The 25,691-nt window shown below is 31.4% G+C and overlaps 1 protein-coding gene across 1 annotated transcript in view; it reads right to left on the bottom strand.

Annotated features, from left to right (window-relative positions):
* The window catches only part of LOC111697918 (uncharacterized), a 47,401-nt gene extending 24,664 nt beyond the window's left edge, over positions 1 to 22,737 (bottom strand). Inside the window, exons 1-12 of the mRNA XM_023468067.1 lie at positions 22,632 to 22,737; positions 20,758 to 20,804; positions 19,548 to 19,622; positions 17,878 to 18,447; positions 17,486 to 17,693; positions 11,489 to 11,571; positions 10,269 to 10,349; positions 9,698 to 9,733; positions 1,662 to 1,783; positions 1,207 to 1,276; positions 1,067 to 1,115; positions 24 to 78 (exon numbers count right to left, since the gene is read on the bottom strand). Of these exons, the coding sequence (XP_023323835.1) occupies positions 24 to 78; positions 1,067 to 1,115; positions 1,207 to 1,276; positions 1,662 to 1,783; positions 9,698 to 9,733; positions 10,269 to 10,349; positions 11,489 to 11,571; positions 17,486 to 17,693; positions 17,878 to 18,447; positions 19,548 to 19,622; positions 20,758 to 20,804; positions 22,632 to 22,638 (1,403 nt within the window). The 5' untranslated portion in view covers positions 22,639 to 22,737. The remainder of the gene's footprint in view (positions 1 to 23; positions 79 to 1,066; positions 1,116 to 1,206; positions 1,277 to 1,661; positions 1,784 to 9,697; positions 9,734 to 10,268; positions 10,350 to 11,488; positions 11,572 to 17,485; positions 17,694 to 17,877; positions 18,448 to 19,547; positions 19,623 to 20,757; positions 20,805 to 22,631) is intronic.
* Positions 22,738 to 25,691: the final 2,954 nt, after the last annotated feature.

The following is a 25,691-nucleotide window of genomic DNA, read 5'->3' as shown; positions in this document are numbered from 1 at the left end:
CGGTATATCTAAATATAGTATACCTAAACGATGATGGACTGGATGGTTCATTACTGAACAGTGAACAAGAACTTAAACCTGAACACATATTTGTTATGAACTTATAAATAATAATTAAGTTGTTAATGACCTGAAGATAAATTCCAAACTCTAATTACGTATGGAATTATACCATTTCAACTTTCAACTGTGGTTACAGGGTGAAAATAATAAAGAAAAAAAACTCATATATTTGCAACTCATGGGTAAATCAATCATTTCATTAGATCTCTCTGAAACCCATATTTACTAAGTTCCATTGGTTGTAATATATTCATCATCTAAAGCAAAATTAAATTAAATGATATAAAAGTTTACAATTTAATACTAATACTCTTTTCGCTGGATATCGCATTTTATGATTGACAGGGTTTGCCAAAAAACAGGTGACATACAAGACTTTTAGCATGAGTAGAGTTTAGCTATTCAGAGGTGGTTTTCAGAAATGGAGTTTCTTGGTCCCAGTCTAGTGTTTTTCGTTATCTATGATGACAGCACTGCAAGGCTTGTTAGATTTTTGCACATTGCTTTGAAACTAACACTGGGTTTGCAGAACTTATTTCTTTAGATTTGCTTTATTTGATGGTGCGACATATCCTCTTGAGCCGATTTCAAAAGGGTGAACAGACACATCCCTAGTTGTTATATCTGTGATAAAATGTTTATACTTGTTCATCTTTTGAGTGTTGGCATTTTTGATATTTGTTTCCAATAGGACAGTAAGCTCAAAAATGTCCATCTTTTCCTCGCTTTTATCGTTAATTACTAGATCTGGTTTCTGTGCGGTCACAAGTAGGTTAGGGGAACAGTACCAGTACCATTGGTTGTTATAGTTCAGAAGCTGATACATAATACTGATTTCTTTTAAGAAAGACATGGTTTATGTGACCATTTTGTGCTTTACCTTGTACATTGATATTTTTCTAAATGCTTTTTTAAAATTACTTGTGAGGGGCATACTCAAGCAAAATTACTTTCATCATCAATTTTTCACAATGGATTTATTTCTACGGATTTTTTCACTAACCTGAGCATGATCCAGTAGAATTTGTACTTGAGGCTCTCTCTAAACGAGCCTAAGATAAAATAACATGAATTAAAGGAACTATCAACGTATTTCAAAGAAAATTGCAAAACTAAATTTTGAAAGATTTTTGTTTAGTTTACCCTGACTTTGTGCATTGCTCGTTCCTTTTCCTTCTTCAGTTTACTGCTCTCCATTGACGCTGCTCGCCGTCTGCATTAAACATTTTATTATTCAAAAATCCAGGTTTAAAAGGACCGAAGACGTAGTTAGTTATAAGTAACACTTCATTGCTAAAGTGGCATGCCCTACTACTGACGCGGCCCGCCCTTCCATATGATTATACATGCTTTGCAGACGGTACTCCATCTATATATGAAATATTTGTCTAATGTACAATTACCGAGTATACACTTCTATTCTGAATATTTCTCATACAAATGGAGTACCGTATGCAAAGCATGTATAATCATATAGAAGGGCGGGCCGCGTTAGTTGTATCTCCCATCTATTCTATACTCCTTGCAGTAATATACCGGAGGCGGAGGTAGAAGGCTGGTCATTACACCGCGGGGAAGGGAGGGGGGGGGGGGGTTACCTGGGGGGTTTTGGTGCTTGTTTAATTTCTGGTGCAATAGTCCACCAACTTGATTTTCCTGTTCCTTCATTTTGAACTTTGACAAACTTAGTGTGTAGAGACAGATTATGCCGAATAGAATTCTAAAATAAAAAAATATAACTAAACAATGTTTTTTTGGAAGGATGCTTGTTTAATAATAAAATGAAATTCTGAGTTGAAGCATTTTTCGGAATGTCTTCTTTATATAAATTATGCATTATTGATGGCATCACATTTTGAGGTTCGTTTAATAAACGTGTTTAGACTTTTCAGAGGCGCTTCCATTGAATCTGACTTCTGAGTTATACATTCTATTTCAAAATTTCATTCTTGAGATACTTGCTTTTCGTGCATTTTGTTTAAATTTTTACTCTGGTAAAATCAATTCGATAAATCGTAAAGAAAAAACGTTTTGGTAGACATCTTAGATCAGAAAAAATAAATTGCATAAATAAAACCAAACAAAATCCTAAATGTTTAAAAACTGTGCCTATCTCTAATTCCAAAAGTTTTTTGGTGTATGTAGAGGATATAATTAAAACAGTATATAAAAATAAAGTGGTACAAAGAAATTGAGTCTTTACCACAAACTCCTGCATAGACCTTAGAAATTTCAAACTATGAATTCTGTATAGATTTAAAAAGCTAAGTTGGAGATATCCAAAGTTTATTATACCATTAGGTTGCAAAGATACAGGTATTAGAACAATCTAGTTTGTTACAAAGACTCAACTGCTTTCAATACAAACTTTATCCCCATTGAAGAATATTTTATTAGACACTTAAAATTAAAATTGCCACCAGTGACATAAATAATGTACATAAACTACATATAATCGCATTCTAAGTTGCCACCTATTGTACTTGTTGCTTACTTATTTATAAAATAAAATAATTTCAAAACCCTATACGGGCAATCATGATCAATACTTAAACTGTCAAACGATCATAGTGTTTTTCCGAAAACACTTGGTGTCTATTTTGTTTAGTTTCGGGAATTTGATTTCAAATTATAAAAGATAGTAGCTTGGAAATCCAGCTTTGACCATAAACTAAAGTTTCTCTAAAATATTCAAAGGCCACATTTAACCCAAGCTAAGAACCTTCCCCTGGTTCCAACGAGATCCTCAGTCATATTTTAAGGCAAATCAGTCAAGAGTTTCCTTAGTTTTGATCGGACATACAAACAGAGATTACAAGATACTATATATATATATAAATATATAAAAAAGTTTTAAAAACATATGTTTACTAAAAATTATAAAAGGTTCTGTATAAGTAATATACTTCAAAAGACGTATAATTCCAAGTGACACTCAAATTATAGAGTGACCAATTTGATTCACAATGATACCCTTTAAACCTCCAACTGAGCATTATTAAAAAAAATTAGATCGTCGTTCATTATCTTAAAATGTGTTTTAGATAAAAAATCCGCAAGCCAATTTTATGGAGAAACCACAATTAAAAATAAACAATTTTCCAAGAGATAAAGAAGGATTGTTTCTTTGATCAGAAAAATGTAAAAAGGGACTGATATGAATCAGACATATCTGCACAATTTTGTGTCATTAGCCCCTTTAAGAATAGATTCCTATTTTTATTTTGATGCCTTTAATCACAGTAACACCCGGCCTTATAGCTTAGATGTCAGTACTTTAATTATTCAAGGGCAAAAATGAGCACCATGAATTTCATTAGCTTTTGAATAATTAATTAGCTGCCAGATTTATAGCTACTATCTTCAGAAATAAATCAATTGATAAAATCAAAATCGAATGTGTCCAAAAAAACATAAATAAAATAAATGGCGATATCTAACTTCTAAAGTCATATTAAAGTTATTTTTCTGTAAAACGTTGCATGATGGGTTTAAACAGTATAGAGGGACAACTACAGTATGTTAGGATGTATTCAAAACATAAGAACGAACTGAAAAAAAAAATCAATATTTACAAATCTCGAAGTCCAACGTTTATTTGGAATAGTAGAAACACATATTTTGAACAGGTTTTTTATTGTAGTAAAATATGTTCAACGTGCACTGCACAGAGTAGAAAATTGTTAGAGAGAATGCAATACATTTCAAAAAAGTGGAGAACCGGACGATATGTTACAACCGTATTTTTTGTTTAAAGCTGAAAACAGAATGTTCATTTCGTTAACTGTATTTTCCGTGTTCTTTAAAAGCTACTGTTAACAATCTCAATATCATTAACGGTGTTAATGGCAAAAATTTAGAAACCTTTAATGGTGCCTATCGTTAACGAGCCGTTAACGATTATCCTTTATAAAAATAGATGGAATAAACATGAAGACAATTTATACTAAACCTCAAAACATGTAAAAACATCAACATGCTTAAAATTCGAATTCAACAAATAAGAGAATTCAACTGAAGAAATACATAAAACGTTTATCATATTCCATGCCGTTTTAAGCAGAAAAAAGAACAAAAGTCGCGTTATTTTGAGAGTAAAACACATTCGCTTCGTTTTATTTTCAACCACTATTTTTTTTTTCTTCCAAAACAGCTATTACATTTCCCAGCCCTACTTCACACACATGTTAGGGCCCTGGAACTCCTGTTAGAAAAATACATTATCTTGAAAATATGGTTCTCACGTTTTAATCTTAAATTAAATAATGATTTATTTCATCCATACGCTTTTAACGTTTAGTAAACTTTTAAAAAAATTTGTAACGGATTGTCTTGCGCAAGGTTATAATGCAAGGACCGTTATTTCAGAGGTATACGCATCTTTTGTACTGAAATGTACTGTCTCTGGGCGATAATGCAAACGCAAGACGGATGTCCAAGCCTGACAAGGGATCCAACTTTCACATTAAAAATCAAAGAAAAATTCTAGTCATAGGAATTTATTATGTGAATTATCAAAATTATCAAAATGTAATGCTTTCAACCTCCTCGGATACTAAACGACCACTGATGCAAACACCCCGACACCCAAGCAAAGTATATATCAATATAATGAAGACGACTTGATATTGAGTTTTTATTGTTCACAAACTTTTTTTAGTTATAGGATCAAACTCAAACGGCCCAGGATCAAATGGCCCAGAGTGAAACGACACGGAGTCAAAGGACAAACGGTCAAAAACGCGACAAAGGGTAAAACGACAAGGGGTCAAAATTGAAAAAAAAATATTTTATGTATTATTTCAGGGTTAGGTTAGGTTAAGACAATTTCTTAGCCAAGCGCTGCGGCTAGGACAGGCTAGTGTAATCAAAAAATTTAATTGATTATTTAAAATGTTCTAAGAATTTTAACCATAGATAAATAAATAAACATAGATAGCTTATGTTCGCAAAATCACCAAGAATTGTACAGTTCGCAAACTCATACTTCTAGGGGTCAAAGTGCACTTTAATGATAAGCGGGGTGGTTTGTGGTTTTAATGGATTTCATAATAGAGTGTAAAATAACTCCGGGAATGGAACTATTTGAACAGCAATATTTTACTGAGTAATATATCATATTGACGAGAACTGAAGAAGGACATGAGAAGGACTTCAAATTTCTCTGTACAGAACTCATGTACACCACAAGTACTCAATGACATAAGAACAGCCAATGTTCACAACCGACCTAGTTAATCTATATAATAGGAATATCTTTAAAACATCTCTGTACATTTATATCTCTTAAGATGAAAAATGTCGTCTTATGCGCAATCTATCTTTATCTATGGTTTTAACTGAGAGTGATTTTTGAACATGATAAAATATTGTAACATTTAAAAGAATACATTCTTAAAAGTGTCAAAGTTTAAACCTGTCTTTTATTTACATATTAAAACAACTGACATTGAATATGCAAGACTGTATATATTGTTCTACAAACCTCAATTAAAGCTTTATTTATTTTTGATTTGAATAGAAGATAGAAATATTACAAGTCTAGCCTATATTATTCTCTTCAATACAATTTAAACATCTTTGATTACGTACAATGACGAAGAAGTAAGCACTGAGAAAGATGTACTGTAAAGGACGCACAGTAAGGACTAATAACGCCCATTTTGGACGTACAGTTAGGACGCATATTGAGGCTGCACACTAATGACAGGGGCATTGTCTTATCCGGACGCAATAATGAGGAATCAATTATAATGATGAAATGTGAGGAACGAATAATAAGAAAGTATATTGAGGAAATTACACTTTAAAACATGAAATACTATATTTTAAATGTATATAAATAAATTGTAGCTATGTAAAACCATTTTTAAATAGATCTATATTCAGGATTCAAGATTTAGTGGAAAAATATCAACAAGTTGGCATTTCCCAAAACTCCCCCGTCAGAGGGATATTTAGATAGAAAAATAGATGTTAGAAAATAAATGCCATGCCAGATACCAACACCAGAAAATAAATATTTAATACCAAATACTAAATACCAGACACCAAATTGTCAGATACTATAACCAAGCCACCGCCATGCGATACGGATACCAGACATTAAGTCATTTATATTTGCATGAATACCAGATTCTGCCGATGTCTAAAATACAAAAACAGATTCCAGAAATAATTTTCAATTAGTCACTCTATTTAATTAATTTTCATCTTATTGACTGTATATTCTTATTTTAAAACCTTTATATTTTATTGATTACATCTGGACTGTCAGGTTTTTAACAGTTTTTTGAATAAGTTATTGAATAAATAGTTTTAGTGTTACGCGAGCCATGCTGCGTTGATAAAGTCTATATGGTGCCCCTGTGAATTCCTGAGTTCTCCCTGCGGATCTGTACAGAACGTATTGTAAAAAACTAGCTTTAGAAGCTGTTTCCAGACCGACTACGCATGCGCGAGTTTCTTGCGTGGAAGTGGGCAGATTCTACCCTAGTATATATTTGTTTTTCATGCAAGTTCGTCTATCATTAAAACCGTGCTAAAAATTCTAGGATCACTGCGGTAATTATGCTTTATATATATATGAATATTGTTTACTTATGTTCGGTTGTGGTTTGATATCTTATAAATGTAATGTATTGGTTCCATTCCACAGTTTTTTAATGCCTGAGTTGATTTATTGCTGTATTTTGTATGATTTTATCACTCGATGCTTTTTCTGTGGGTTTATAAAAAATGATTTAGATTGAAGTCTCGGAGAAATAAACGTTTGGAACCATATTATCATCCTTTATTATGGAGAGCGGTCAGAAGAGGAAGGCTTACAATTCTATCTTGAGAAATACCGCATGGTACTTATAAAGATTTCATTAGGTCTTTAGGAAAATCGCTAAGTAGCGAAACATTCAATCGCAACCTTGTAGGGTACCGGTTAACTAATTGAGATTGAGCAAAAAGTTTCTCTTTGTATGATTTTATCACTCGATGCTTTTTCTGTGGGTTTATAAAAAATGATTTAGATTGAAGTCTCGGAGAAATAAACGTTCGGAACCATATTATCATCCTTTATTATGGAGAGTGGTCAGAAGAGGAAGCTTACAATCCTATCTTGAGAAATCCCGCACGGTACTTATAAAGATTTCATTAGGTCTTTAGGAAAATCGCTAAGTAGCGAAACATTTAGAATATCACTAAATTAAAACTACCAAAAAATATTATCTCTGTGGAACTTGGGTTCGATATAAGATTGTAACAAAAAATTATGAAAAATAAAACAGGCCGGATAGTTAAATAGTTTTTCTTCAAATACGTTAAAAGTACCGCTCTGCAGTTGGTTCAAAAATCTCCTATTTTTGCAAAGAATATTATGCACTGATGAAAGTATAGGTAATAAATCCCACAGCAAGTAAATATAATTAGAATTAATGGGACCAGATGTGCAGTTCTAACATTTAACTATAGCTCAGGAATATATTTGAAATTAGGGAGCAGGGGGGCGTACAAATAACGTAAAAAGGTTAATTTTAAAAAATAATTATTAATATGTATTAAGTAGTAATCTTTTTTGTAAAAAAAGTATTTACACATAATGGTTCTTAATTTTAATATCTTTTCTCATTAAATATTTATACCCGAAGTTTTACTCCACGAGGAGAAACTCTAACATTACTTAAAAAGTCAGCAACCCACTAGTTAGGACACAGTCTTAAGTGTAAAATACATAATTTGAGCCATATCGGTCAATGGATCATAAGTTATGATCGTACATTCAAACAAACAGACAGACAAACAGAGATTAGGCTTAATATGTAATAAAACAAGACATTCGTATATATATATATGTTGCCTATAGCCGGCCAAACGGCTTGATCGATTGGGCTGAAATTTTGTATGCACACTCAGGGGTGGCCGCGAAGTGTTATGGGCTAAATAAGATTTGAAAATCTTTTTTTCTTCAAAATTTCTTATTTTTTCAAAATTTTTATTTCCACGGGCAACGCCAGGCTTTTCAGTTAGTATTTATTAAAGTATAAACTTTTAAATAAAAAATCGAATAATAAATTACACTTGCTTCCATTGCGACTGTATATAATCCCGATTAAAAAAGTGCAAGTTCAAAACTATAATTAAAGATTATAGAAAATTAAAATTAAAATTGATGCAAGTTGCGCTATAGGCCTTGTAGCCTGTAGCATCAATTACATGTGATTTATTAGGTATTCTGCATCTTGAACCCCCCGTCATGAACTGCAAAGTTTTTGCAAGTTTAATTTGTCTTAAACTCAAACAACAACGTTCCGATTAAAGAATACAGATGCATGTGAAATATTTAAAAAGCCTAAATCAATGTAATATGGCCAGAAAACTTTGAAAAAGGAAGATTACAATTTTAGAAACAAGTTATAACTCTAAAAAGTCCAATGAGCATGAGAGACAGCAATTGCATAATGTCTATTTCATTGTGTTCTGGTGATCACTGTATGTGTACAAATAGTAGTGAAGCAATCAAAACATAAGCTATAGGATAAATGTTGCAGAATATTTTCAATAATTTTTAATGTTCTAGAGGAAAGCTTGACTTACGTAGTATTTAAAGGTAAATGATTCGCCACGTCCTGTACAATACAGAAAACGTACGGTTCCGGGTACAGTATCTGTAATTATGTTGTACATTGTACAATGTACAATGCACTGCACATTGATAACCAGAAAGTCAGAACAAAGTAAAGTACATTAATAAAGTATTGTACCCAACATATAGGGTTAATGTACATAAGTTTGAAAAGAAAATTGTACATTGAAGTTGGTTCAAATATTTATATATTATAAACGGAATATTGTACATTATAACTTGACCCGAGGTAAACGCCAGAACCATAGAGAATAGAATATATAGAGAGGAATTTACTGTAAAAAAGTGTTAAACGGCCATTTTGTTGTACTGTTTCCATACTGCAGGTGTACTTCACATATTTATGCTATATAACCTTTTGGACCCTGGAATATCATTTTATAGAAAATCTAAAATTATTTTTAAAAGAAAACCAAATTATGAAATAGGTTGGTTTCATAATTGACCAATGATCATTTCACATAGACTCTATGCCTTCCACTTTACAAACGATGATTTTCCGTTATAACTATGAATCAAATGATGTTTTTTATTTACCTAATTTATTATAAAGTTTATTTAACAGCTTTAAAAAATTCGAAATTGAAATGAATAGTCTAGGGAACATACTGTATTAATGTACTCTACTGCATATAATTTGTGAACATTTACATGATTTGTACACTTTGAACTCCCTTTCAGGCTGAAAGGGACTGAAAAAATTCATACCGAGAGATTCTTTTAATTCCTATCTATATATTCTATTATCTATGGCCAAAATACTTCTCTGAAAAAAAAGATTTCGAAAAAAAGTCCTATAATTTGGCATTAAAAAAGTCCTTTGGGAAAAAGTCATATCCATTTTGAGAATCTAAGACTTTATTTCCAGTTACATTTTTTTCTATGGACTTGAGAAAGATCAGACTTTTTCCTGAAGTTTTTATTTACCAGAAACTTTTGGGTTCAATGTACATAAAGTTAAGGGAATATTGCTCAGTACTAAATGTACATACTACATACCTTCCAGCCAGCCGAACTATTCACATCCGCTCTCTCCTAAAACAAATACAACAATTACAATAAATACAATAAATACAACAAATGCAACAAATACAACAAATACAACAAATTTAACAAATACAACAAATACAACAAATTAAACAAATACAACAAATACAAAAAATGCAACAAATATAAAAAATACAACAAATACAAAAAATACAACAAATACAAAAAATACAACAAAAACAACAAATATAACAAATACAACAAATACCAAAAATACAAAAAATACAACAAAAATAACAAATACAACAAATACAACATATACAACAAATGCAACAAATACAACAATTACAATGAATACAACAAATACAACAAATACAACAAATGCAACAAATACAACAATTACAATGAATACAACAAATGCAACAAATGCAACAAATACAAACAAACAAACAAACAAATATAGTTAAACAAGCACAATCCATCAATTAAAATTATCATTAATTCTACTTTAATGTCTCAATATAATTGAACATTATTTTTAAATGTCTGAAAATGTCAACCCATGACATTTTGCTAAACTCACCTTAAAGTATGGAATATTTACTATCAGCCAATCATAGATCTGAGCAAGGGTGAGACGTTGCCCAGGTGAGTTCTGTATTGCCTAAATACAAGGAAGCTTGGTGTTTATGAGAAAGAAGTACTACTATCATAGGACTGTACTTTCCATTTTGTTCCTTATATCCGATATCCAAAAGTATTTCAAAATTGCGAACATATTGTTAGAATTCGAGAACATATTGTTATATTTTGAGAACATATTGTTAAAATTTGAGAACATATTGTTAGAATTTGAGAACATATTGTTAAAATTTGAAAACATATTGTTAGAATTCGAGAACATATTGTTAGAATTTGAGAACATACTGTTATAATTTGAGAACATAATGTTAGAAATTGAGAACATATTGTTAGAATTTAGCAACACATTGTAAGAATTTGAGAACATATTGTTATAATTTGAGAACATATTGTTAGAAATTGAGAGCATATTGTTAGAATTTAGAAACACATTGTTAGCATTTGAGAACATAATGTTAGAATTTGAGAACATATTGTTAGAATTTGAGAACTTATTGTTAAAATTTAAGAACATTGTTGAATAATAATTAGAGAATAATTTCATTTATGCGATATTTTGTTGGGTACAGAGTAGTTCATATTTGGAATAGATTGTTAGACTTAAATTATGACTTTAGATAGTTAATTGAATATAAAAATGATACAATTCTCTTAATAAGTTGATAAACCTAAAAGTAATATATTTACTTTTCTGACAACATCAAATACATGTTAGATTGCTCAAATGTCATCTTTCTATTCCACAGTTTCAAGATTATCACTCCGATATAAGAGAGTACAGAGATCTATTAAATGCTGGAATATGCAATATTTTCTCAAGTGCGGTCCATTCAGGGATACTTAAAGATCCTTTAGATACAAATACAAAATCTTCAAAAATAGATTAAACTCATAAATTGTAATTTTGTATCATTTGTTTAAAAATTGTATAACTTATCCCCTAAATAGGTATTATATGCAACAAATGGCCGTTAGAGGGCAGTCAAAAACCTTTCGTCCCGGGACAGCTATAGGCCTCCTGAGCCAATCCATGGAGAGCTTTTAAGCAGTTTTTGTATATCTAGTCTCTGATCTCACTAAAAGGACATATACTGTACTTAAATTCCTCTGCAGGTACCTGGAGGTCGGCTCGGTACTTCAGAATATTAATTTAAACCCTACCTGAGTAATAAGATCTGCATAGCTAAAGTTCCCCCAGGGGTTCCTTCGAGATATTTTCTGTTTCTGTTCATTCATACTTTCATCTAAACATAATATATTTATGTATATATTTATATATTTATATACAAGGTTTTTTTACCAGAAATTTTAGTTGCTGCTCTTAAAAGCTGCTTTTAAAAGCGTATTTCTCTGATTTTTCAGTAAAAAGTTTGCGTATTTTTAATTAAATAAATGTCGACCTTTTTTCCATACAAAATTTGTCATTTTTAACCTTCACAGCCAATTTTGACAAGATTAATTCAACCGGTTTGACGTTTATAGAATACAAACTAGGGTTTGAACGAACAATTTCGCAAAAAAATGCAAGGATTTTGTAAGTATTTTACAAACTTTCTCACGAAAATGAATTTAGCAAAAAAATCGAAAACGATGAGAAATTTCGCAAAAAATAATTTCGCAAAAAAGTTGCAACAATTAAATGCGCAAAAACTTATGGAATTCTCTGCTATCAGAGCTCAATATTAGAAGTTTTATTTTATCATAATTGATAATTTCTGTTTCATATTTTATTTTGCAAAATTTTCACATTTTTTCCCTAAGAAACTTGTTTAAATTCGTTAAATTTTCGCATTTTTCGCGAAAAAAGCGAAAGTTTTCGCCTTTTTTCGAGCCGAACCGCAAAAATGCAACATTTTCACTAAGCGATTTACCTTTTTCGCTGGAAACCCTAATACAAACGGACAAGCAAAGTATATATATATATATATAAAACTCTGCTTGTCTGTCCGTTTGTATCAAAAAAAAGTCAAAACGGTTGAATGGAAATGGTCAAAGGTTTATGAATGGTCAAATTTACAAAAAGTTGTCTCCAACAATTTTTGATTTTCGTAAAATTTTCAAAATCCAACAAAACAAAATTGTAAAATCCGCAAATTTTTTATTATAATTTTATCGAAAAGAAAATGCTGACAGATTGAGCAACTATTAAAAGTTAAAATAGAAGATGAGCGAGAAGAGCCCGGATAGTCTATAGTGTATAATATAGTTATATGTATATATATGCATCCCAAGTAACAATTTTGCGGAAAATCCGCGGAAATTCACAGGAATCTTTCCTGGGAATCCGCGGAAATTCCCAGGAATCGTTCACAGAAAATCCAGTGAAAAAGTCGACAGCTTTTCCGAGGAATTTCTCGTATCCCATTCCGAGGAAATTCTCGTAACTCTATCCAAGGATTTTCTTGTAACCAATTCCAGGGAATTTCTTGTTTTCCAATTATTCAGAAAATCCAGAGAAAAATTTGTGGAAATTCGTGGGAATTTCTAGCGAAAAGGTCTTCAGAACCAATTCCTGGGAACTATTCCCAAGATTTTCTCAAGAGTTCCTCAGGAATATCTTGAAATATTCACTAACAAAAGTAGTGTGAATAACTTAACAACTATATTGCCCCTCCAACCTTTTAGAAGTATAACCATCTTCTTAAGGCAGAATGTTATAGTCGTTTTTGTCTTACTGAAGTTGTCATGTATTTTGTTTATTCAGATAATTTTTTTAAAAGATGGTTCTAAAGTAAATTATCATTTTTATCCATTTTGGGCAGTGCATAAAAGAAGAGAACCTCAGAGACACCTATTGGTGAAAAACGGAACTTGAAAATTCTTAGGAATTTCTTAAGAAAAATTCCTGATAAATTATCAGGAATTTCTCGAAACTTATTCTCTTATCTAATTCCCCTAAAAATCCGTAAACTTGGTGACCAAGTTCTAAGAATTTCTCAGGAATTTCCGGAGAAGCATTCCGGAGAATTTCTCAGGAATTTCTTACTGTGAAATTCCGGAGAAAATTCCCAGGAATTTCTCGAAACTAATTTTTTTATTAAATTCCCCTTAAAATCAGTAAATATGGTGACCAAGTCCTAAGAATTTCTCAGGAATTTTCGGAGAAGTAGTCAGGAGAATTTCTAAGGAATTTCTTGGGGTGAAATTCCGGAGAAATTCCCAGGAATTTCTAGAAACTAATTCTCTTAATAAATTCCCCTAAAAATACATAAACATGGTGACCAAGTCCAAAGAATTTCTTGGGAATTTCCGGAGAACATTTCTGGAGAAATTCTGAGGAATTTTGTGGGGAAAAATTCCGGAGAATTTCTCAAGAATTTTTCGAAACTGAGTCTCAAAACTGTGATCCCACAAAAATCTCTCATCTTGGGGACCAATTCTAAGGAATTTCTTGAGAATTTCCGAGGAATCAGTTACAGGAAATGATTCTTGAGAAATTCCTCGGAAATTCCTTAAAGAAAGTCACCACGGTTGGAGAATCTGGGGAAATTCCTCACTTTTGTTACTTGGGATACATATAGTAAAAAGAATTTTGTGTCACCCAAAAAGGATAAAATTTAGAGTCGACTGCATACAGACTTTTCTTTTACATTCAAGGTTCCCTTCAGCTTACAGCTTTCTTTCTTTGCCAAATCATTAAACATGTTATAAAGGTGTATGACATTTTTTTTGGCAGATAATTTAATAATTTTATATTTGAATATTTTTAGGTCTTCCTTAAAATGTCATTCTTTGTGGAAAACCTTTATTGATTGATTCCGCCAGTTTCCAGTTTATATCCCGTTATGTTTTTATTGCGACGAAATTTTAAACTTTTTCAAAATATTTTCTGTTGATCATCATAAAACGGATGAACCGACTTAACAGAATATTTTTTAGAATCACGTTGTCCTCTCTTACAATTAGATATCATCTTTGAAACGTTGAGATAAATTCCTTTCTTTTTATGCATTGTATATTTATATTTATGCATATGTTTTTCTTTGCTGTCATATTAATCTTGTTTTTTCGTTGACATTTTCCTTTTTATTGGAATACTGTGCCCCCTCCCCTACTTAATATATTAGTATTGGTTTTATCAAAAACCTGTTTCTAGAAAAGTAGTATACCCTTGTTTGAAAACACCCTACCTCATTAGTTTTAAAACTAGGGGAGAGCAAAAGTTTGAGTTTTCTACGCTAGGATTCAGCAGAAATAGCAAAAACTAGGTTACCAATTTTCTACCATATTATTTACTGAAAACATTTTTACGAGATAAGGTGGAATGAAAAGAACATTTTTCTAATTACACAGGGAAAATAAGTCATCTTCGATTTAGGCGGATTTTTTTCATGAGAGGTAAAAAGGGAGAGAGGTAGAAAGGTAGAGAAGTAGAAAGGTAGAGAGGTAGAAAGGTAGAGAGGTAGAAAGATAGAGAGGTAGAAAGGTATAGAGGTAGAAAGGTAGACCACTTTATTAAAAGCTTGTGAGACGTAAAGCCTCGTTTTTACACCTTCTTTACCATACATATATAAATATCAGAAATCAAAGACGACTTTCAAGTCGTCTCTCAATTTCCATGTTTATAGGGACACCTTGTAGGTTGGACTGAAGGGAAATATTTTCTACAACAGGGTGGACCGAATAGACCAGTTTTTTACGATAGGGTGGCTGAAAAGACATGTTTTCTATGATAGGGTAGAATGAAAATACTAGTTTTCTATGATAGGGTGTCTACGATAAGGTGGAATGAAAAGACCAGTTTTCTTTGATTGGGTTTCTACGATATGGTGGAATGAGAAAGACCAGTCTTCTATGATAGGGTGGAATGAAAAGACCAGTCTTCCATGATAGGGTGGAATGAAAAGAACAGTTTTCTTTGATTGGGTTTCTACGATAGGGTGGAATGAGAAAGACCAGTCTGCTATGATAGGGTGGAATGAAAAGAACAGTTTTCTATGATGGGTGTCTACCATAAGGTGGAATGAAAACACCAGTCTTCTATGATAGGGCGGAATGAAAAGAACAGTTTTCTATTATAAGGTTTTTACGATAAGGTGGAATGAAATACCAGTTTTCTATGATAGGGTGGAATGAAAAGAACAGTTTTCTATGATAGGGTTTCTACGAAAAGGTGGAATGAAATACCAGTTTTCTATGATAGGGTGGAATGAAAAGAACAGTTTTCTATGAAAGGGTGTCTCCGATAAGGTGGAATGAAAAGTTTTCTTTGATTTGACCCAAGGGTGAAGTGAAAACAACGGTTTTATACAGAAAGGTGGAGCACTGACTTAGATATACCAGTTAATTCCAGTTTTGACAATTAAGATATATATATATATATATATATACATATAGATACTAATAGAGATGGGCTCGTTCGTTTTTTTCTCATTACGTTCGTTCATCGATCGTGAAGAACCTAATTTGTTGTTTTTTCATTCATTCAAAAAAATTGACTTCGTTCGTTCTCAAAGATATTGTTAATTTTTTATCTATTTCTTTCGTTTTCTCAATGAACGATCGTTTAGTAAAATCGTTCGTTCAGTATAACTATAACCGTTTAACTTAGTTTGAAATATCAAAGGTTTACACCCCTAGGTTGCAAAGATAGGGTTTGAAAATTTGAGTTTGTGTCAAAGACTTTATTCTTTTTGGTTCTAAAACGAGGACCTAACGATTTAAAAACAAAGGAACACGCCCAGCCCTAACCAGAACCAGAGCTATAAATATTAGGAGATCTAGATTTAAAGATACATACACACAATATATCTACATTACATATTACATACTGATATATAAATAGATCTAGATATATCGATACATGGCACACAATATATCTACATTACATATTACATACTGATATATAAATAGATCTAGATATATAGATACATGACACACAATATATCTACATTACATATTACATACTGATATATAAATAGATCTAGATATATCGATACATGGCACACAATATATCTACATTACATATTACATACTGATATATAAATAGATCTAGATATATCGATACAAAAAGAATCATCAAAATGATCAACATATTGAAACTTGATGATTTTTTTATATTTTGTGTGTTAACAATGTTTAAAAAAGGTTTGCATGTAAAGTACAAAATCTATTTCTAAGATAATGTTTTTTCATACCAAAAATGTTATTTACTACTGTTAAATGCTGCTAAAATACTTTTTTATGTTGCTAAATTTTCAAATATCGATCCCGAAAAAGTTGATGGAAAGAAGTAAAGAATTAAACAAATTTTTTAATCCATGCTGCTTGGGGATGCATTACTTTCTTTACATCACCCTATATATATTTGATATCATAGATTATTCGTAGAAAAAACATATGTGTTTATGAAAACCAGTTTAACTTATCTATGAATCATTCTCATCCTGAGAAACTGTATAGGACTGATGATAAGAGGGGGGGGGAGGGGGAATTGGGGGATGTAAATAATCCATCTATCTCTGGCTATGACGTTTTTAAAAAATACTACTTTACTAGAGGATATAGTAGTAACCAGAAAACAGTGGAGTCATTATCGTCTAACTACATCTTTTTATTAAGAAATGTCACTTTGGTTTCTTTAATTTGTAATTGATCGTAATAGATCGTAATAGATCGTAATAGATCGTAATAGATCGTTTATAGCTCTAAGATTTAATTGGGACTAATAAAAAATTGATAAAAATACAATTAATGTTTAGAAATGAAGAGGGCAAATATAAAAAATTTTCTTGCAGAAAATACCAGTTTTTTCGAATTTTATGCGCGTAGTTAACGTTCAAGCTTGGAGATATGGGATATATCTTGGCACATTTGAGGAAATACATTATTTACTAATAAATCAGTGTCAAATTCCTAATGGCATTAAAAACAAGCAAAGACGATACACATAGATTAATAACAACACAGATACAATACTAGTTGTCGTCTTTTCAAGATTTAGGGGCTTTTCGTTCACAATAACCCTTAGACAGACGCCCAAAGAAGTTACGCAAATTCGGCGTAAAATTACAAGACATGGATAGAGCCATTTCTGTGCCGCATGTGCATAACTCCTTTGGGTTTAGGCCACAGGGTATTGTGAACGAAAAACCACTAAATCTTGAAAAGACGACATCTAGTGTTCTATCTGTGTTGTTATAAAGAAATGTTTCTGACCTTCATCTGGATCTTCTTGGATTTCTTCCGAAAGTAAAGGTAGAAGGGTAGGGGGTGAAGGGTGTGAGGAGAGGGGTAAAAGGGCGGGGGGTCCAGCCCTAGATGGATTAGATCCAGGTATACAGCAGTAAGGACCTCCAGGTTGGGAAGGAAAGGTGACCGGTGTACTAGGATCCGCGTCATAAAAGCTCTCATTCATATCCTGGCTCTAAATATAGAATTGAGTTGGAATAAGTCTCAAACTATAAACATTTCATGTTTCGAAAATTTCAAAATTTATAATTCAAAATATCAAAGGTTTCAGACATCAGATTGCAAAGATTTTCATGCTTAAGGCGAATAATCAGTTGTTAATATTAATAGAAAATATCTTATTTTCTTTGATTATTCACCTGTAACATTCGTGGCCATGTGTTGCATCTCGTTCTTTGGATTGGAGAAAGGGGGTTTGGGGAAGGGGCAGGGGGTATATGATGAGGGGATGGTGCAGTGGGGTGGTGATGGGGGGAAGGCGCTGAAGGAAGATGGTGTGGAGAAGGGGTTGAGGGGAGATGGTGGGATGAAGATATAATAGAGAGAAGGTTTGAGGAATTTATATGAGATGAATTGATTGACTGGGATTGATGCGATAAATGAAGAGATGGATGAGGATGAGGATGAAGATGAGAATGAGGATGAGGATGAAGGGGTTGAGGATGCAGGTGAGGGGATATCACAGTCGAATGAGGGCGGGAGGGAGGGAGGCGGGGAGAAATGATTGTAGGAAGAGAATGAATATTATGAGAAGGGGATCTGGGAGAAAGAATCTCTAAGCTAGAAGGTCCGATCTCAAGTTTGGTTGGAGACCGAGGCTGTATCCTGGTGGAGGTTAACTGCTGGAGGGTGACAGGTATAAGTGCAGGCTGGAGATTGGAGGGATTAAAGCAGGGAAAATTAGAGGCAATCTCTTCTAGCTCCTCCATCTAGAAAAATAACAAATTAAATATGCAGATTTCGAGCACTTACAAAACGTTTCCCCGCAAAATGTTTCCCCACTAAACGTTGCCCCACAAAATGTTTCTTGAGTGACACAAAACGTTTCCTGCCATGAAACGTTTCCTCCTCAAAATGTCTCTTTGACACACACAATTTCCTGCTACGAAACGTTTCTTCTACTAAATGTTTCCTGTTACAAAACATTTCCTGCACAAAATTCCTCCTCTCCTGCTAGCAGGAAACGTTTTGTGCTGGAAATGTAATGCGAGGAAGCGTATTGTGACAGGATACATATTGTGGAGGAAACATTTTTTAAAGGAAACCTTTTGTATTGGAAATGTTTTGTTAGATTACGTTTTGTGGGAAAAATTTCGTGCAGGAAACATTTTCTGGGGAAACGTTTTGTAAGTGCTCCGCAGATAAATCTGTTGTCACTGGTGGTGTCATACAGTGAGCCCATAAACTGTGGAATAGGTAGCCGACATTAAGCTATTTTATATGTATTTGATGCTATTTAAAAGCAAAAAGTTTCAACAGTAGCTTGGAAATCAACTTATAAGGTAAAATGAGTCTGTGTGCACTGCAAACAATTGCTGTATTTCATGTTCTTTGGACAGGGGCAGCTTATGATATTATTCAGGTGGGGGGAGGAATATTTGAAATATGGCGCACGTCTCTCCCCTCCCTGGCAAACATTGTCCCCCCCCCTTTTATTTTTTTTTACAGTGAATTGGTTAATTTTATGTCAAACCCATGAGCAGCTTGAGAAAGAATATTTGAAATTTTATTAAAAATATTCAATTTGATTTTTAATAAAAAAAAATTTTTGGATATAGAAAGTGCCTGCTCTCTCTTCTTGCACTTGTAATTTTTCCAGTGGGGGTTAGTCCCCCCAATTTTCCAGAGGGGGGGGCGTCCCTAATCCCCCCTCATAAGCCGTTTCTGGACTAGTTAACGTCATAACTTATAATCGTCATCGAATTCAACAGTTATAAGGGCATCATTTTATATGTTATTCAATTAATTCTTTTGTTTCAACCGGGCATAACTAGGTCATGAGTTCGGCAAGGTATACAAACAAATTCACCTCAATGTTATTGGACTCATGGTCCAGAGTAGGCAGAAGGAGAGAATTACATTGATCCAACTCCTTCCAATACTCCTGAAATAGGAGAGAATTACATTGATCCAACTCCTTCCAATACTCCTGAAATAGGAGATTATTACATTGATCCAACTCCTTCCAATACTCCTGAAATAGGAGATTATTACATTGATCCAACTCCTTCCAATACTCCTGAAATAGGAGATTATTACATTGATCCAGCTCCTTCCAATACTCCTGAAATAGGAGAGAATTACATTGATCCAACTCCTTCCAATTCCCTAAAATTGATCAAACTGAATGTAAAGTGCACAGTGTACAGTAGGTAAAGTTTGAATCTGTACCCTGTATCCAACTGTACGGTTTAAATCTATGACTGTACCTAAAAGTATATGTATAGAACTGTTTAAATATGTACAGTACGGTTAAAATACGTACCTGACTGTACAGTACGGATTAAACATGTACCTAAATGTACAGTACGGATTTGATCTGTACCTTACTGTACATTACAGTTTAAATATGTACCTCTAACTGTACAGTATGGATTAAACATGTACCTGACTGTACAGTATGGACTAAACATGTACCTGACTGTGCAGTACGGATAAAACATGTACCTAACTGTTTAGTACGGATTAAACATGTACCTAACTGTATAGTACGAATTAAACATGTACCTAACTTTTAACTGTACAGTACGGATTAAACATGTACCTGACTGTACAGTACAGATTAAATATGTACCTGACTGTACAGTACGGATTAAACATGTATCTGGCTGTACAGTTCGAATTAATTCTGTACCTAGCTGTACAGTACGGATTAAACATGTACCTGCCTGTACAGTACGGATTAAATCTGTACCTAGCTGTACAATACGGATTAAACATGTACCTGTACAATACGGATTAAACATGTACCTAACTGTACAGTACGAATTAAACATGTACCTTACTGTACATACGGATTAAACATGTACCTAACTATACAGTACGGATTAAACATTTGTACCTAACTGTACATACGGATTAAACATGTACCTAACTATACAGTACGGATTAAACATGTACATAACATACAGTACTGGTTAAACATATGTACCTAACTGTACATACGGATTAAACATGTACCTAACTGTACATACGGAGTAAACATGTACCTAACTATACAGTACGGAATAAACATGTACCTGACTGTAAAGGCCCGTCATCCCGGAACACTCTCCCGAAACTTCAACTATTTAATAATAAAACATTTTTTAAAATTTTTATTTGAATAAAATTATCAAATATGTTAGCTGGCAACACTTAAAAGCATCCTTCTGTTCTGAATAAGAACGCAGTGGACCCATCTATTCTACCGCAATATATTTGATAATAATGGAATATTGCACTTTATAAAGAGACGTAAAATTTGAGTCTTTGTCACAATCTCAAATCTCCTAATTCCAATATAAACTGAGCACTTTACACAATTTGTAATTGTCTAATTCTTATATCTTTGCCTCATAATTTTGTAAAGCAATGTTATTTATAAACTATTCAAAGCTGAAAACTTTAGAATACTTTAAACTTTAAAATATTAAAGGTCTACAACATCGGGTTGCAACGATATTGAAATTAGAAAATCAGAGTGTGTGGCAAAAACTCAATTTCTTTACCAAATTGAAAAGATAAACAGTTGAAAATACACTAACAAATAAATCTGTTTTATATCTTTCTATTTAAAATTGCATTGAAGGGAAGATGTCATAAAGTAAATAATTTCTATTAGTTTAATCATATTTGTATATCTCTTAAAGGGACTATAGACGTTACTTTAAACATATTTTATATCTTTTAAAGGGACTATCATTACTTTAAACATATTTTATATCTCTTAAAGAGACTATAGACGTTACTTTAAACATATTTTTATATCTCTTAAAGGGACTATAGACATTACTTTAAACATATTTTATATCTCTTAAAGGGACTATGGACATTACTTTAAACATATTTTTATATCTCTTAAAGGGACTATAGACGTTACTTTAAACATATTTTATATCTCTTAAAGGGACTATAGACATTACTTTAAACATATTTTTATATCTCTTAAAGGGACTATAGACGTTACTTTAAACATATTTTATATCTCTTAAAGGGACTATAGACATTACTTTAAACATATTTTTATATCTCTTAAAGGGACTATAGACGTTACTTTAAACATATTTTATATCTCTTAAAGGGACTATAGACATTACTTTAAACATATTTTATATCTCTTAAAGGGACTATAGACATTACTTTAAACATATTTTATATCTCTTAAAGGGACTATAGACATTACTTTAAACATATTTTATATCTCTTAAAGGGACTATAGACATTACTTTAATCATATTTTTATATCTCTTAAAGGGACTATAGACATTACTTTAAACATATTTTATATCTCTTAAAGGGACTATAGACATTACTTTAATCATATTTTTATATCTCTTAAAGGGACTATAGACATTACTTTAATCATATTTTATATCTCTTAAAGAGACTATAGACATTACTTTGAACATATTTCATATCTCTTAAAGGGACCATAGACATTACTTTAATCATATTTTTATATCTCTTAAAGGAACTATAAACGTTACTTTAATCATATTTTTATATCTCTTAAAGGGACTGGAGACATTACTTTAAACATATTTTATATCTCTTATTTTATATCGATTAGGGTCTCTGAATGAGATATCCATGGTTTTCTCTCTTATTTTCAATCGTGGTTTCATAAAAAATTTAATACGTTTGACTTTAAAAATTGACGATATCTTCAACATTAATGCTCAGATAAAGGTTTAAAGGGTACCGTTGTGAATTGAGCATAGACCTCTTTTAAGGGTCATAGTATAATATAATAAAATAATGATAATAATACAAATTATATTAATTATTATAATAATCATTTTAATAATTTTAATAAAGATAACAGCAACAATTATGCTGATTATATCTCAAAAAATGCTTATTATAAAAAAAAAATTCTCCTTTTTATAAATGATTTTTTAATAATTATTACCTAACATGAATATTATGTAGAGTAAGCTAGCATATTATTTGAAGAAATCACCTAAAGTTCACTAAACTATCAAATCTCTGAAATAAAAAAATTAATTTACAAGGTAGCGCGAATATAACAAGATAAGATACAACTAATTTTTTTATCTCACAAACTGAATTGGATTACAGTTTTTTTCAGGAATTTGTCAAACTTTTCTCAATAAGGATTATTTTAAAGAGATACCAATTTTTTTTTCTTAACTATGCCGCTATTTTCACTAATTATGGAACTACTATCCCGAAACAACATTAGGTACATATATTTTAGAATTTTCATCTAAAAAGGTAAGCTCAATAATTTATTGAAATACAAATAAAGTTACTAGACTTAAGATAAAGTAAACTTACAAAACAGAGTCATGAGTCTTTGCCACAAACTCAAATGTTCTTATCCCTATATCTTTGCAACCTGATGGTTTAAATCATTGATATTTCAAATTTAGAATAAATTGTCCAACAGAATTTTTACTTTGAAATATCCAAAGTATAATATTGGCTTGCAAAGATATAGGAATAAGAAAATCAGAGTTTGTGTCAAAAGACTTAATTTCTTTGCTAAATTTAGAATAGAGGTTTTATTTAAAACTTGAGAAGAATGATGAACTAGAATTTTCTTATAAACTCCCTTCAGTTTTATCAGTTTAAAAAAGATAACAAATTACAGCTATGTATACAGAGTAAAGGAAACCTTAAAAATGTTTAAATTATCTTCAAAACTCAGAGCGAAACTCTAATTTGAGGAAACCAATTGTCATTGAAACATAAAATACATTTTAAACTGCATATTTCCGTCAAAATATAAAGAATAAATATTAAAAATATTATGAATAAAAAAGATATTGTCTAGAAGTGAGATCGAATAGTTTCGTTTAAAAAGGGCTGCGACTGCATACGAATAATGAAATAACCTCCATTGAAAATATTTTGTCGTTTTTTAACCTTGGAAAGTGTTAAATTTTAATTAATTTTATTAGGAACAAGTTTGACTATAATCAGTTTTATTAGAAACAAGTTTGACTATAATCAGTTTTATTAGAAACAAGTTTGAATATAATCAGTTTTATTATAAACAAGTTTGAATATAATCAGTTTTATTACAAACAAGTTTGAATATAATCAGTTTTGTTATAAACAAGTTTGAATATAATCAGTTTTATTATAAACAAGTTTGAATATTATCAATTTTATTAGAAACAAGTTTGAATATAATCAGTTTTATTACAAACAAGTTTGAATATAATCAGTTTTATTACAAACAAGTTTGAATATAATCAGTTTTATTATAAACAAGTTTGAATATTATCAATTTTATTAGAAACAAGTTTGAATATAATCAGTTTTATTACAAACAAGTTTGAATATAATCAGTTTTATTACAAACAAGTTTGAATAAAATCAGTTTTGTTAGGAAAAAAAAGTATTAGACAAAGTTTTAAAGGCCCTTGCTGCTAATCGGAAACTTTCAAACTAAGCGGTTGAATTAACGTGTTTAGTCCCTTTAAATTAAGTGGTTGAAATTACGTGTTTAGTCCCTTTTAATTAAGTGGTTGAATTAATGTGTTTAGTCTCTTTAAATTAAGTGGTTGAATTAACGTGTTTAGTCCCTTTAAATTAAGTGGTTAAAATTACGTGTTTAGTCCCTTTAAATTAAGTGGTTGAAATTACGTGTTTAGTCCATTTGAATCAAGTGGTTGAAATTACGTGTTTAGTCCCTTTAGAAAATTAAAATCTTATCAGTTCGCTCTTTCTGCGTAATAATTATAAGATAAGTGATATTCATTTTAAAGAATAAATTATAAAAAAAATGTTGTTTAAACACAAAGAGGAGGATTTATAAATATTCTCAAGATTTTTGTTGTTTATTTATTCACGTGTCAAAAACTCAAAATAATGATGCTTTTTACGTAAATAAACCAATCTTTTAATAGCATACATTTTTTTAAATACTTTGCAAAATCAATTTTTATAGATTTTAGTTAGTGATGGGGTATAAGGCATTTGATTTTATGAATTAGGTTTTCCTTGGAATATTATAGGATAGGTTTACTTTAAATGATAGAAGTTTAAAAGAACTATGGTAAATCATGTATTGCGCGATTGTTCATAAATTTTTGCTAATGAGAGAATTTGAAATAATGCGTTTTTTTCCCGGACCACCTTCGACACAATTTTCCCGGACCACCTTCGACACAATTTTCACTTGATTTTTTTCCCAATTAATTTTATCATTTTTCTTCGGCAGAAGGAATGCGGTTGATCTGTTTTTATTTATCGTTATGTTTTTTTCATCGTTTAGAAAATAATTAATTTAAGTTTTAATATTTTAATATTATAAGCAGGATGATTAGAGGGTTATTTCTGATTTGGAAAGTCTTGGAAAATTGATTAAAGTCCAAGAACAATGATTTGCCCCCTTAATACTATCTATAAACTATCCCGCGATTAGCCCCTTGAATTTTTGTATACCTATGATGCCTGGAATCCGTTGATTGAATTCCGGAAATAGTTGAGAATTGAGGCGAACACTTTGTGAACTAAGTTAAGGGACCGAATTTAATGAATTTGACTAAGTCGATGAAGTAAGTATATTGCCGAATCAAATTTTAATGAACAATTCAAAATAAAGATTAAGGAAGGATTTGAATCGGTGATTCAAATTTGAACCTGCTGTAGGTAACAACTTACATGTCAATCAAACAGTGCACAACTAAGAAATTCACGGATTAGGCACCTTATTACACGGAATTAAAAGTTTCCATGGATAAAAGGTTAAAGACTATATATTATAGTATACAAAAGTTTCCGCTACTAAGAATAAAACACTTTTTTTACCTACGCGAGGTGTTTTTTCGAAGAGAATTTTACAAAAATTTGGAAGAGAAAATGAAAATTTAATTCGTTTTCGTTTCATGTTCAAGCAGAAGCAAAGATTTCTAAAAAGTTAAATAAAAATAAATGTACAAAACGTTTATTATTTTTGAACCAAGCAGGAAAAGTGACTACAATACACAGACAGNTC

This window comes from Eurytemora carolleeae, unplaced genomic scaffold (genome assembly GCF_000591075.1).
Source record: "Eurytemora carolleeae unplaced genomic scaffold, Eaff_2.0 scaffold236, whole genome shotgun sequence".
In the NCBI taxonomy this organism is placed as follows: domain Eukaryota; kingdom Metazoa; phylum Arthropoda; class Copepoda; order Calanoida; family Temoridae; genus Eurytemora; species Eurytemora carolleeae.
This window is presented reverse-complemented; position numbering and strand designations above follow the sequence as displayed.